Source organism: Drosophila kikkawai, chromosome X (genome assembly GCF_030179895.1).
Source record: "Drosophila kikkawai strain 14028-0561.14 chromosome X, DkikHiC1v2, whole genome shotgun sequence".
Taxonomy (NCBI): domain Eukaryota; kingdom Metazoa; phylum Arthropoda; class Insecta; order Diptera; family Drosophilidae; genus Drosophila; species Drosophila kikkawai.
Window position 1 is genome coordinate 27,051,651 of NC_091733.1, and position 14,285 is coordinate 27,065,935.

General features: G+C 37.5%; 2 protein-coding genes across 8 annotated transcripts in view; both read right to left on the reverse strand.

Moving 5' to 3' along the window:
- Positions 1 to 3,347: 3,347 nt before the first annotated feature.
- LOC108082915 (uncharacterized) lies at positions 3,348 to 4,397 on the reverse strand. Its single transcript, XM_070288469.1, has 2 exons — positions 4,330 to 4,397; positions 3,348 to 3,944 (listed from the first exon to the last, which is right to left on the reverse strand). The coding sequence occupies exons 1-2, from the start codon at positions 4,393 to 4,395 to the stop codon at positions 3,348 to 3,350; spliced, it is 663 nt and encodes a 220-aa protein (XP_070144570.1). The 5' UTR covers positions 4,396 to 4,397.
- A 3,571-nt stretch (positions 4,398 to 7,968) lies between these two features.
- The window catches only part of f (espin protein forked), a 40,725-nt gene continuing 34,408 nt past the window's right edge, over positions 7,969 to 14,285 (reverse strand). For 2 of the 7 annotated variants that reach the window (XM_017178530.3, XM_070287888.1), the window contains exons 8-12: positions 11,157 to 11,673; positions 9,179 to 9,605; positions 8,852 to 9,100; positions 8,583 to 8,791; positions 7,995 to 8,512 (exon numbers count right to left, since the gene is read on the reverse strand). In XM_017178530.3, coding sequence (XP_017034019.1) covers positions 8,146 to 8,512; positions 8,583 to 8,791; positions 8,852 to 9,100; positions 9,179 to 9,605; positions 11,157 to 11,673 — 1,769 coding nt within the window. In that variant the 3' untranslated portion in view covers positions 7,995 to 8,145. Of the gene's footprint in view, positions 8,513 to 8,582; positions 8,792 to 8,851; positions 9,101 to 9,178; positions 9,606 to 11,156; positions 11,674 to 13,575; positions 13,798 to 14,285 lie in introns of those variants that run through there. The other 5 variants (XM_017178532.3, XM_070287887.1, XM_070287886.1 and 2 more) reach the window with 5 other exon arrangements.

The window sequence follows — 14,285 nt, forward strand, 5'->3', positions numbered from 1 at the left end:
TTCCAAGTTGTTTTCATCTATTATATAAAAATAAGTCGAGTTTTCTGCGCGGATCAAATAACTCCAGAACGCACGAACCGATTTCCACGGTTTTGCATTCGTTGGAAAGGTCTCGGAATTTGTGATTTTTTGCAGTAAAGAAAATTCAGAAAAAATTGCAACAGAAAGCGGGAAAATCATTTTTGCATAAAGCGCCAACACTGACACATAGCATGCCATAATTCTCTACTCAGTTTATTTTATGACAAATCGAAATTGTTTTCAATTTTGAGTAAAATAAGTTATTCGTTTCATATCAGTGCAATTGGAAACCAGCATTTGTATTTAGGGTGGTAAGTTGAACTGTGTAAATTATATGGATTAGAGGTTAAATTAACCGCTCTGCCTATAGTCGAAAATGCCTATAGCACGACGTGTGAACATCGGTCTCCGCACAAGGCATGCAATCCAGCAACAAGTGTATTCACAGAACTTAAGCGAGGAGAGACGAAATGTAGTAAGGGAAAATGCCCGAATGAGACAATGCGTGGGCACACGAAGATCAACTGGTGTGCAGCATCTAAGCGGATCCCAACCAGCGTGGCAGGCTCCTAACAGCAGCCTTCCTCGACATAGCCATCGACCTCAGGACAAATTTCAAGAATCCTGAGATAGAGTGCTAGAAAATATTCGTTATCCGAAGGTGTCGCGGGTGAGACCGTGCCCCCGGTGTTGCCCATATCCGTTTTGTCCACTGGAGGGTCCCAACAGTTGTGCTCTCAGAGCCCCAGATCCCTACCAGGGCGTCAGGCCCGGACTACCGTCCGAAATTGGTAAGGCGGATAATCAGCTTACCTTGAAAAAACCCCTTATGGCAATACCACCAACGAGACAGTTTCATCTTTCCTCCATTGTCGGAACTTCCTATTTATTGAAACCATCTTTCCGCTATTCAGTTGGTCTCTAAAAGTCTTTCGGATAGGGACCACTTAGTTAGTAGTTCTTGGTGATTTTAACATCCCAGGGGCTATTTGGTCCCTAGATAATTCCATTAACCACAATACATCACAAAAAATGTGGTTTACCAAAGCACACTTCAATTAAACGGATAATTTGCCGAAGGTGGCGTAACGGAGTTCGCCTGGCTTACTAGTATTATAATATAAATATAAACGAGATAATAACATCCTTTATTAGCAAGGAGCGGGTTTTGTGCCGAACGAGAAAGGAGGGAAAATTATAATAAAATTTAAATTAAATAATTAAAAAATTGTGATATGGTAAAGTATAAATTATATTTATAACTAGACCCAGCAATTAATAAGTTTAATTATGAAAAGCTTTTTTGTGTTAGTTTTCATTAGCTTTAAATATTTACAAATTAATGTTTTCTTTTGTTTGAATTTTTCAACCTTTTAAAAATTGTTTGAAAAAATTTAAAAATTGCCTAAAATTTGTTTTCATATACTTTGTATATTTCATTATTAATTAATAGAGCTAAAAAGTGAATTAAAATATATATGATTGACAATATACTCTCAAGAAGACCTGAAATATTTTAATTTTTTAAAATCTTATTTTTTACAATTTTTTGTTGACAAATCAAAGTTTAAAAAAAACCATAACAAAGTTAAAAATGCATTAATTTCTATTCGGAAAACGTTTTTATGTTCGTTTTTATTAGGCTTACAAATCTGCATACCTTATTTAACATTAAAAAAAATTTTAATTTTGGCCAATTTTTGACAATTTTAATGATGTAACTAACCCCTTATCAAATTTTGAAAATTTGGATGAAATTAAATAATTTTTTTTGTTGAATATTTTATTGTTTATTAATTAGAATTTTAATTACGAATCGAAATTTTAATTTTTTATTTTATTTATTTATTTATTTTTTATCATTTATATATATATTTTATGCTTTATTCGCATTATAGAAATTATATAAATATTTTTGAAAATAACTTTACTTAAATGTAAGGCAGCTGGAAATACTTGTGTTTCTAGGCAGACTCTCTCATTACCTTTTTATAAATTTCTAAGGTTTAAGCTTTTGTTTATAAGACTTAAATGTCCGATTTTCTTTTTGTAGAATTCCCAATTGAGATCTGATAATTGCTGGCCTGATAATACGATGATGAATGGCTTCGATATATTGTTTATCAAAAGTATACAACATGCAAGCTGACCACAGGTAAGGTCGTAAGCAAGGTGATTACTTTTCTTTGTTTGTTAATTTTATCCGCTTTATCAGTACGGTGGCTCAAACACCTGGAGAAATGCCAGCCTTTGAGGAAAGTCCAGCATGTTATCTATTCGTAAATGCTTTCGGTATATTTGCTTAATTGAAAAAATTGTGTGTTTATTTGTGGTTATTTGTTCTTTGTGTTGTCGAAGGCCAAAACATTGTGCGTCTCAATATTTTTGCAGACTTGAGAGTCATTTCAAGGGGTTTGAAATTAGTTGAAAAGGGGCCTAAGATATTGTTGTGTCTTATTTATCTTTTGACTTACTAAAATATAGTTTTCAATTATTTATTTTATTATATTTATTTATTAAAATAGAATTTTTAAATATTTATTGAAAAGTTTATGCTCGATGGTAATAAACTCTACCCCTGGATTTTGACAGTGTTTTGCTCCCCCCTCTCAAAAATTAAAAATTAACTAAAAACCAGAGCTTGCAAATAACTGTCGACGGGGTTTTTCCTGTGCTCTCGGTGCGAGCAAAACCGAAAAAGATCATACTCTCTCGCTCTCGTTCAGAGCAAGGGAGTTTTGCTGTCTTCATTTCGGTTTTTTGTTGAACGCTTTTCGTTGAGCTCTTTTTGCTTCGGCCTTTCAATGAGCCGTGCGTAAAGAGCGGGACGAGAAACGTTCGCACACAGAGAGCCAGCAAAAGACCAAGGGACCGAACAGCTCAGCGCGAACGGTCTTCACCTTTGTTTGTTTTTTTTTTTTATTTATTTATTTTTGTGAACAAGTGTCCATATAACAAAATGCTATTAAAAAGAATAGAAAAGTTTTAGACAATTTTGTTTTTAAATCCCAACTAAACGTTTAACGATTTGCTTGCCTATGCGTGTGAATGTATACCAATACATACGCAAAAGACTTTTGTCCACTGACCACGGTTCATGGGACAACCGAAACAAAGCAGAATAGAAAAAAACGAGTTCGCTCTGAACGCGCGCGAGCTGATTCCAAGAACTCATGAACGGGTGCTCTCTGAGTCTTTTCGTAAAGAGTGAGAGAGAGACAGATATATGCAGACAATTAGAAACGGTCGACAGTTTTTTGCAAGCTCTGCTAAAAACCCATTGCTCATAATCTCATGGTTTTATTGCAACCTTTAAAATTGGTTCTCTACATGTTGTCGATGCAGGAGTTGATGTTGGGCACAAAGGCGTTGCAGGAGCCGACCACGCTCTTGGTGGCGCTGGTGAAACAGGTGGCGGTGTTGGCGGGCAAATGGGCGGACTCATGGATAATGATGTTCATGCGGCGGATCAGGGTCAGGATGGCCCTGAAGAGCTTGAAGATGCACTTGCCGGTGTTCTTGGTGGCGGAAACCACGCCCCGAGTGGTGGTGGTGGTGTTGTTGGAGGTGGCACAGAGCTGGGAGCGCAGGTGAATGATGTTGTCGCCAATGGTGACCATCTGCTTGGCATTGTTGACAATGGCCAGAACATCCTTGGGCACATTCAGGGTGCAGTGACCAACGTTGTCCACATAGCTAGTGCAGGCGCTCATCACATTGATCACCTCCTTGATGATGCAGTTGGTGCCATTGATGCCCTTGAGACCCTTCCACACGACATTCTTGCAGGCGCCAAAGAAGCCATAGGACTCCACATCCATGAACTCGCCATCCATGTCCTCGAGAGCCACGAGCTCGGAAACCAAAGCGGCAACATCCCACTCGAGGTCGGAAATGTTATCGTAGGACTCCACGGCATTGGCCTGGAATTGAAGGATATGAGAGGTTCAACAAAGAAACTAATTGATGGGGAAAGAGGAAATTATACATTTTTGTGGGAAATATTTGACTTTAAAATTTAGTAATTTTAAATAAAGGTTTTTGGTTTTCAAGCACTTAAAAAAAAATTCAATTATTTGGCACTTAAAAAGAAGCTATAGAAGAGCCTCTCTTGCGGAGTTTCACTTTCTCCTATTCATTTTCAACACAAACTCTTTGAATATTAAAAAACCCAAAAAATAAAGAAAAAAATATATAGTATCTCTTTGTTGTTGTCACACTTTCAGGCGGCTTATCAAACCTCGCCAGAGATAGCAAGTACTAAAGCACTCAATTCCTCCACAGAAACTCCTTGGCAACTGGACTTACACTGACGGTGGTCAGGAGGAAGCTGGCGGAGGCCACAACCAGGAGGCACAGGCTGATCACTTTCATGTTGCTGCTGAATGGATTCACTGGCGAATGTTTGCCGGCTGATCCGCGGGGTTTGCTTATATAGAGAGAAGATCCACCCGGGCGCCCTATCAGCGGGCACTAGTCGAGTGGCTACGATCTATCTGGCCGGTAAATTAATATGCCATGCGTTTAATTAAGCCACACAAAGTCCGAAACTAATTTGCCATTATCTATGCAGCGTGGAAACAATGGAAACATTGCCAAAACCAGATAGTGTGGGGCTTCCTTCTGGTGGGTGGGTGGTTGGTTCGTTGGTTGCTTGGTTGGTTGGGTGTTGTTGGAGTGGGGTCCAAGATCGACCCATTGATAGAGGCACACACGTTCCTCCTTGTCGATGCTGCGGCGGCACCTGCACAATCTTCGAACCGTTGGACTGTTCATTTTTGGAGGCGGCAATCAAAACAAAACCCTTGGCAAAGTCAAACCATCAAGCACGACAGCTGTGGTTAGAATCTAGATTCGGACGGAGATTTAGTCATAAGAAAGAAGGTAAAAGTGTGGTAAACTTTATAAAAAGAAGGGGTAATACCATTCTTTGCAATACTTTAAAGGGTTTTTATTTTAATTTTAATTTTATTATTAAGTTTTTGTTGATTATGTTTTCAGGAAATTATGGTATTTACTTCAGCTAATAATAATTAAAATTGAAATGCTAAAATTCAAGACATAAATAATTTAAATAAAGTAAGAAAGCCTCGTAACTAAAGGTCTTAAATACCCAAGGATCTATTTTTGAAACTATTAATTCTTTTAACATTAAAAAAAAAAACAAAGTTTTCTATTAATATTTTTAACAGAAAAACAAATAAAGCAAGTTTATAATGCCTCAGAACTGAAATCAATTTAGTTTTAAATTAAATAAGCCAGAAAAAATTATTTATTTAAATATAAATATGTTTTTAAATATAAAAAATATATATGAAGCTATTTTATTTTATTTCAGAATTATAATAAATTTAGTTTTAAGTTAAATAACCCATAAATATCAATATGTTTAAATATGAAAATATTTTTTAAGATATAACAAAAATAAAATACAATTTAAACTAATTTATGTTGTCATAGAATTTTAAACAATTAGTTTTTAAATTAAATAAACCATAAATATGGCATTTTTAATATTAAAAACAAATATAAAATAAAATAAGTAAACCCCTAACAAATCATATCTCAATATCATTTTGTTTTTGTCACACTTTCATGTTTATCAGTTTTCAATTAATGCCACAGATAGTGAGTGCGTTTGCACTTTGGTTAATTATTCAAAATGTTTTTTAAATAAAAAAAAAAGAAAAGATTTATACAACTAAAAAATGGGGTTAGACCCTCTAAAAAAAATAAAATAAAGATTTATAGGAACTTAAAAAGGTTATGATTTAGTACCCTTCAAAACATAATATAAAAAAAATCAATAAAATATTAATAATAATAATAATAATAATATTACAAATAATAATTAATAATTATTTTCACACCCAGTAAACCCCTCCTTTGAAGATTTTTAATTCATATATACAGTTGCGGCAAAAAAAATAGCACCATGACATATATTTTTCATTATTGATTAATTGTTTTATAACTATTCATATATTTAACTTGTTTAAGGCTTTTATTTTTACTTTAGGCTCTAATTTATCGAAATACACTGCAAGTGTCGCCGATAATAACATGAAATTGAAATATTTACATTATGAATGTGAACGTTGAACATTTTAGGCGGCAACAAAAATAGCACTATTTCAAAAATAACTTAAGAAAACGAAAAAAAACGAAAAAAAATACGGGAAGTTCTGGAATATTTGTATTCATTTGTATTCCTTATCGATATAGTGTATTAATATTTCGTTGTAAAAGCTTTGGCAGCAATGACAGCAGCACAACGTCTCGGCATAGAATTGACCAAGTTTTGACACCTTTCCCGTGGAATACTGCTCCATGATTCTTGAATGGTGGCCCAGAGCTCCTGATTAATCCTTGGTTTTGCATTGGAAACATATTTTTTTACATCAGACCAAAGATTCTCTATCGGGTTTAAGTCTGGAGACTGAGCAGGCCAATCCATTAGGTGAAGGGATCTGTCTTGAAACCACTTAGGAGCTTTCTTGCTGGTATGTTTAGGGTCGTTATCCTGTTGGAAGACCCACAACAACGGTATTTCGTATTCTGCATAAGACAGCATCACTGTTAGCAAAATATCGCAATAGACATGTTGATCCATAATACCTTTTATCCAATGTATTGGACCCACTCCGTAATAAGAAAAGCATGCCCAAACATCCTATGGTCGGATGAAAGCAAAATCGTGCTATTTGGAGGAAGAGGATCTCGATCCTATGTACGGCGACCCCCCAATTCGGAATACCGCCCAAGTTTCACCTGCAAGACCATAAAACACGGTGGAACGAGTATCATGGTTTGGGCATGCTTTTCTTATTACGGAGTGGGTCCAATACATTGGATAAAAGGTATTATGGATCAACATGTCTATTGCGATATTTTGCTAACAGTGATGCTGTCTTATGCAGAATACGAAATACCGTTGTTGTGGGTCTTCCAACAGGATAACGACCCTAAACATACCAGCAAGAAAGCTCCTAAGTGGTTTCAAGACAGATCCCTTCACCTAATGGATTGGCCTGCTCAGTCTCCAGACTTAAACCCGATAGAGAATCTTTGGTCTGATGTAAAAAAATATGTTTCCAATGCAAAACCAAGGATTAATCAGGAGCTCTGGGCCACCATTCAAGAATCATGGAGCAGTATTCCACGGGAAAGGTGTCAAAACTTGGTCAATTCTATGCCGAGACGTTGTGCTGCTGTCATTGCTGCCAAAGCTTTTACAACGAAATATTAATACACTATATCGATAAGGAATACAAATGAATACAAATATTCCAGAACTTCCCGTATTTTTTTTCGTTTTTTTTCGTTTTCTTAAGTTATTTTTGAAATAGTGCTATTTTTGTTGCCGCCTAAAATGTTCAACGTTCACATTCATAATGTAAATATTTCAATTTCATGTTATTATCGGCGACACTTGCAGTGTATTTCGATAAATTAGAGCCTAAAGTAAAAATAAAAGCCTTAAACAAGTTAAATATATGAATAGTTATAAAACAAATAATCAATGAAGAAAAATATATGCCATAGTGCTATTTTTTTTGCCGCAGCTGTATAATGTATTTATTGATTCGTTCATTCGCTTGTTTATCCATAGATATAATATGTAAAATGGTTATTTGTTGCAATTAATATTAATATTGTTTGAGCCGCATATATAAAAACAAATAACAATAAAAAAATGCTTAGCCAAGACAATTAAATTAAGGTAATTACTTAATAAATTCAAGACGAGTCACGACGAGAATAATATTTAAAAAAAAAAAAAACGCACACAAGTATTACAAGTGATAAAAGGACAACACCGGAAAATTTCGATTACAATATATATATGTACGATTCTGCCCCGTAGGAATAACAAAAAAAAATATTAAAAATATTAATAAAATAATAATAATTATAATAATCATAATAATTATGTTATGATAATGTCATATAGTACAATGCAAGAAGCTAAATATTCTTGGCTTTAACTTAAGCTTAGTTGTAGGGTTTTTAATTGCACATGCTTTATTTTTTATTTTTTATAATTTATAATTTATATTAATTTATAGCAAAAAAAAAAAAAACAAAAAAAAATGCACCACTTGGGAGAAGGAATGCTTCAATTCAGATCAGGCTGAGACGACTGTTGGTCTTGCGCAGCTGTGCCCGCCAAGGGATGATGTTGTCCTCCTCTTCCTCCTCCTCCTCGGCGGCGGCGGTTGCTCCTCGCTGGCCCTCCGGCGAATCCAGGATCTCGGAACCCGACTGATGCTGGTGCTGCTCCTGATGCTCCGGCTCCGACTGGTTCTCCTTGTTACCCAACGGCAGAGGCTGCTGCTGCTGCTGCTGCTGATACTGGATCTGCTGATAGTGCTGCTCCATGCCCGCCAGATTGATGTTGATGTTGTCAATGGACATGGCCCGGTTCTTGAGCCGCCAGGTATCCGCCACCCGATTGTTCTCCTCCACCTTGGGCGTGTAGATGGCCGCCCTGGAAGAAGGTCAGAAGGACAGTGAGGCCAGGCCTCCTCCTCTGCCACCTGCCACTCGCACCCACTTACTTCAGCTTGTTCTCCGCATCCTCGCGTCGCGCCAATAGATCTCGCTTCCATTGCGGTATCTGGGAGAGGCGACGTGACTCCGCCTCCTGGGCCATACGCTCCTCAAAATCCTTTTTGGCCCGCTCGGCGGCCTTCTTGGCCATCATCTGGCGCTTCCAGTCGGGGATCGCATTGCCGGCCTGATCCTTTTCGGGTATCTGCAAGTAGATCTTTGCGCCACCACTTAGCCCAAGGTCCTTTGGGGGTTTCTGTGATGCGGAGTAACTCACCTGATCCACATAGTTGTTGGCCGTAAACTGTTTTGTGATCTCCATGTAGTGCTCCGAGTCCATCCGGCTGGCCATCTGCTGTTCCACCTTCATCTTCTTGATGCCGGGTATGTCCTTGGAGATCTTCAGCTCGGCAATTAGGTCGGACTTGAGGTAAGTGTCCGTGCCGGAGGTGAGGCACTGCATGCTCAGGCTGCGGGCGGGCATCTGGTAGGGCTTCGGCACCTTCTGGGTGTCCGTGCGGCGTAGCTGCACAGGGGTTACAATATATACATATATAAATACCTGTCCCGACCTGACCTGTTGGTTTTGGATCTCCCCCCTCACCTGGACACTGTTCAGATCCTGTATGGAGATGGCCGAGAGCGGCTGATGCTGCTTCCGGGTGGCCGTATCCTGGCTGCTGGGCGTCGCTCCATGCGGCTTCTTGGGCTTGTGCGATGACTTGCCGGACATGGTGGCATCCTGACCGCCATTGGCCATGTTCATCAGCGGCACCAGCGGCTGCGGTGGCAGCATTCCATGGGGCAAAGGTGGCGGAGGCGGCGGTAATGGTGGCTGCTCGCCTCCCATTCCATGTCCATGCTGGTGATGCGGATGGGGATGGGGATGGGGATGTGGGTGCGGGTGTGGGTGTGGGTGAGGATGCGGGTGGTGCGAATGCTGCGAGAGGTGCACCTGCTGCTGATGCTGCTGCTGCTGCTGCTGTTGCTGGGCGATCTGTATCTGCATGTAGTCCTCCGTGTCCGTGGAGCTGTGGAGAGGCAAGGGCATTGGTTTAGAGGCGCAACTTTCACTGGGGATTAGGTGGGATTATCCGAGTTGGGATTGGGTTTGGCTGGGGTTTGGGCTTGGCTTGGGTTTGTCTTGGGAGGATCTACTCCCCACCTGCGCCAGGCGTGGCGTGTGCGCAGTATCATCTTCGGTTTGCAACTGAGTTGCAGTTGCAGCTGCAGCTGCCACATTGCCGCTGTGTGCCACAAAGAAGTGGCAGGCCGCCAAGTGGCACGCATAAAATTTCATGCACTCTTGAGCGGCGGATAAAATGCTGCAGGCTTGGCTTTTTTCTAGCAAAGTTTCGGGTTTTTTTTAATCAGTTTTTTTTTTTCATTTTTTTATACAAAATTATAAAATATATAATAAAATATTATATAATTTTTATAATATAATAAAATATATATAAAATAATATTAAATAATATAAAATATATAATATAATATAATATATATATTTGGAAAAAAGCCAAATCTGTATTTTTTAAGACAGAAAAACTTAAACAAAAAATTAACAAAAGAATTAAAAATATAACTACAAAAATTAATTGTTGAAAAGGTTTACCAATATATTTTTTCCACTAAAAAGAAATTTCCAAGTTCAAAAGATTTTAAAAATTATATATATGAAGTCATGGAAGTTAATTAAAAATAATATATAAAAATATATAACTGACATTTACTAAAAAAATAAAGTTGTACAAAAGTTTAAATATATATTTTATGCATTAAAAAAAAGGTTTCCAAGGGGAAAAGATTTTAAAGGATAAAGAAAAACTAGAAACTGATACTTCTTAAATATTTTCAAATATTATTAAAAAAAATAATAAAAATAAATAAATATTAATAAAAAGTAATAATATACCTGGCATTAAAAAAATTAAATAAAATACTTGAAATATAATATAAAAAATATAAAAACGGCATGATCGCTGCTAAAAACAAAAATATTAAACCTTTCAATAAATATAAATAATAAATTTATACATTTAAAAATGACTTGAGTTCCCCTAATATTAATTTCAACATTTTTTACCTGCTTTAAATTGTTAAAATAAATTTTAAAAATATTTAACAGCTGCCTTAAATTATTAAAATAATTGTTTAAAATATTTAACAGCTGCCTTATAATATTAAAATAAATTTTAAAAATATTTAACAGCTGCTAAATTATTCAAATAAATTTTTTTTAATACTTAAAACCTCAGTTAGTTTTTCTTTCCTATTTTTTTCTTTGGCTAAAATGCAGCATCACTGGCAGCAAGCTGCTAATTGGCCAGCGGCAGCCAAGCGTCTTGGCAGCCATGTATCTTGGGTGTTTTTCCAGCTTGCTTAGTTTTTTATTTGATTTTTTTTTTTTTTGGCTAATTGAGGCAACTGTACCGCCAATACTAATTATAACAGCCGCTGCACGAGATGTGCAGCCAAATGAAGTCGGCTGCCATCTGCTAATTGAAAGTGGACTCGGAGTCCGACTTGGACTTGGGACTTGGGACTCGGACGAGGACCAGGGGATGGATAAGCTCACTCACCGGGCGGAGGATGGACACGAACGCTTGTCGATGCTGATGCTCTTGAGATACTCCGACGGCTTGATGAGGTGCGTGACGCCGTCTTGTGATTTATTGGGAAAACTGGGCGGCACAAACGGCAGCACCAGCTGCTTGTTGACCAGATTGGGTCCGCCCGTCCGCTGTCCATTGGGTAAACCGTTGCCAGACTCTCCGTAAATCTGATGCTGCTGCTGGGTGAGCTCGTAGTGATCCTCGGCGGAGGAGCCGCCTCCATAGAGACTGGGCGTGTATTGGTGACTGTGATGCTGCTGCTGCTGCTGCTGGGCCTGGTAGTGCTGTTGCTGCTGGGTTTGATAATTGCCATTGCTCCTTGGACCCTTGCCGACGCCCTCTGAGTAACCATAGATGCCATTTCGCGTACTATTGGCTCCTAAAGCATCCTCCTCCTTGGCCTTAGTGCTGCTGCTGCCGCCTCCACTTCCACCTCCACCTCCACCGCCACCGTTGGCGTTGAGCAGCTTGGCTTTCTTGTTCGCTGGAATTGAACAAATTTATTTATAAGTTTTGTGGGTTAGCAGTTATCAGTCTGACGCTGGTCATGCCAACTTGAGCAGCCAGCCACTAAGTGGGAAAATAACAAAAAAGTAAGAAAACTAAAAGGAAAATGGGGAAAAATAAGAAACTGAGAAAATACGAGCTGCTTTTAAGCTGGCTGCGTAGGCGCCTTTCACCAGACACAGGCCCAGTTGCATACAAAAACCTAAGTAAAGCTAAATAAATTCAGTTTTAAGTAGAGTCAAGTTAATAAATTGGCCAGAAGAGGGAGAAATTGAGTGACTTTTAATGTTTAAAATTCAAAAACTGAAAAAATTATTTGAATAATCTTGCAAAAAAAATACAAGTCAAGTGCCTAGTTTGACTTTATTCAACCTTTAAGTATTTATAATATTAATATACTATTTTAGGCTTCACGTTTTTTGGGTCTTACCCGCTGGCGATATGATTAGACATTAGTCTGAGATACTCAAATATATTTAAATATATATATTATATTTTAATCAGATAGCTGCCGGGGGTGGAGTTCCAAAAGTTCCACTTGGCTCTTGGGGCGATAAGGGGACACTTGCACTTGAGGTGCTTAAGAGTCGCCGCCTGATGGCCTCTTGGATTCATTCAAATGTGGTTTTCCTTGGTGACAAATCTGAGCCCAAGGAGATTGGATGGAACAGAAGCAACTTTGAAAAGAGTTACTGGATTTTTTCTAGCTTAACATTAAGCTTAAAACGAAGCCTAAGATCAGGCTTAAATTAAAGCTTAAATAGAGGCCTAAAATGAGCCCTAAGTCCAGCCTAAATCCTAGCTTAAATCCTAGCTTAAATCTAAGCATAAATCCAAGCTAACATCACAGCCGTACTACTAGCTTAAATCCTCGCCTAAATCGAAGTCTAAGTTTCAGCTTAAAACGAAGCCTAAATCTAAGACTAAGTTCCAGCTTAAAACGAAGCCTAAATCTAAGCCTAAATCCAAGTCCAAATCCAAGCTTAAATGCTAGATTAAATCCATGCCTAAATCCAAGCCCAAATCCTAGATTAAATCCTAGCCTAAATCCTCGCCAAAATCCTCGCCAAAATTTTCACTTAAATCCAAGCCTAAATTCAAGCTTAAATCAAAGCCTAAACTTAAGCTTAAATCCAAGTTAAATCCTAGTTTAATCCAAGCCTAAATTCAAGCCTAAATCCAAGCTTATATCCTTTCTTTAATTCAAGCTTAAATCCTTCCTTAAATTCAAGCCTAAATCCAAGCTTAAATCTTTCCTTAAATCTTTCCCTCAATTCAAGTCTAAATCCAACCTAAATCCCAGTTTAAATCCAATCTTAAAACCTATTAATTCTTCCCTGTGATCAGCGTTACCCAGTGTCAGCTGATCACACGGAAGAATAACTTCCTCCGAGCTTAAAAAACTATACACTATCGTGGGAGTATCCCCCATAAAAATTAACCACAATTTCCCTGGCCTTATGTCTTTTCTTTATTCAATTTGCTGATTTGCTGGCAGACAGTAATTGGGCAGAGACCCCATCTAAACCCGATCACACAGCATTGCTCCAACTTTCACGGCCTTTGGTAACTCGTTTCAACCGGCAATCATTACGTGGAGGAGCTAGCTGGTGGTGGATCAGTTCATGGCTGCCCGATCTTATGGTCAAACCACTCAAAATCGAGTCGAGCCAGTTTGAACTGAATTTATGCATTTGCAACGTTTGGCGACATGAAAAACTAGCGAACGAAATGTGAAAAAATGTACTCTTTGAGCAACGGGTCTGGGGAGAAATTTGTAATTGGCATTTGATGTCCACAGGTCGGTTTTCGTTTTAGTGGCTTTAACGAGTGCAATGTCTGAACCAGAAATGCATAACGATATGGCAGCGGGACTCACCTTTCATTAGCGCAACAATTTTGATAGATTTATTTAGAAAATAATAGACTATTGACTATTTGTAGTGATCACAAAAAGGATCAATTAAATCGGCTTCTTGGCTTCAAGTCCTTTTGATGTTCATAGTAGCTTGCAGGATTTATATGACTTGGATTTACTTAACATTTATTTAGTTATATATTTTGAAATTGAAGGCAGACAGACACACTTTGGAAAATTTCAGTTGAAAGTTAAGTCAAGGGATTCATTTTCATGAATATTAATTTTTAAATTCTTTTAAAATTTAATTACAAGTTCCTTTGTACTGGAATTAGAAAGAACTGTTCAAATAAATAAAATAAAATACAAATAAATATAAAAGTAGCATTGAGGATGTTCTTGGTTGAAACAGAAACTAGTTACCCTTCAGAAAATTAAGAAATAATTTATTTTGAGTGTATTTAAAGACTTGAGTCTTCTTTACTCTAGAAATTATTCCACCAAACAAGCACTTAAAAAAAAGGAATTTCTAGTTAAGAAAACCTAATGGTCACAGCAAAATCTCCAACTCGACAGATTTTCCCTTTAAATTATAAACATTCTATATAATTAAAGAAAATTTTTCTTATACTTTGTTAAAACCTAAAGTCACACCCATAAATATAGAAGCACTAAAAGCTATAGAACACTTTTTTCAAGTCTCTTTTTGATTTTTTAAATTTTAAATTTAA

What these genes read in the sequence shown, in the direction of transcription:
- LOC108082915 (XM_070288469.1), bottom strand. Translation starts at nt 4,395, where the DNA reads ATGAAAGTGATCAGCCTGTGCCTCCTGGTTGTGGCCTCCGCCAGCTTC. An exon ending in TCCTCCTGACCACCGTCAGT is followed by an intron (nt 3,945 to 4,329) that starts GTAAGTCCAGTT and finishes CTTCAATTCCAG; the next exon opens with GCCAATGCCGTGGAGTCCTA.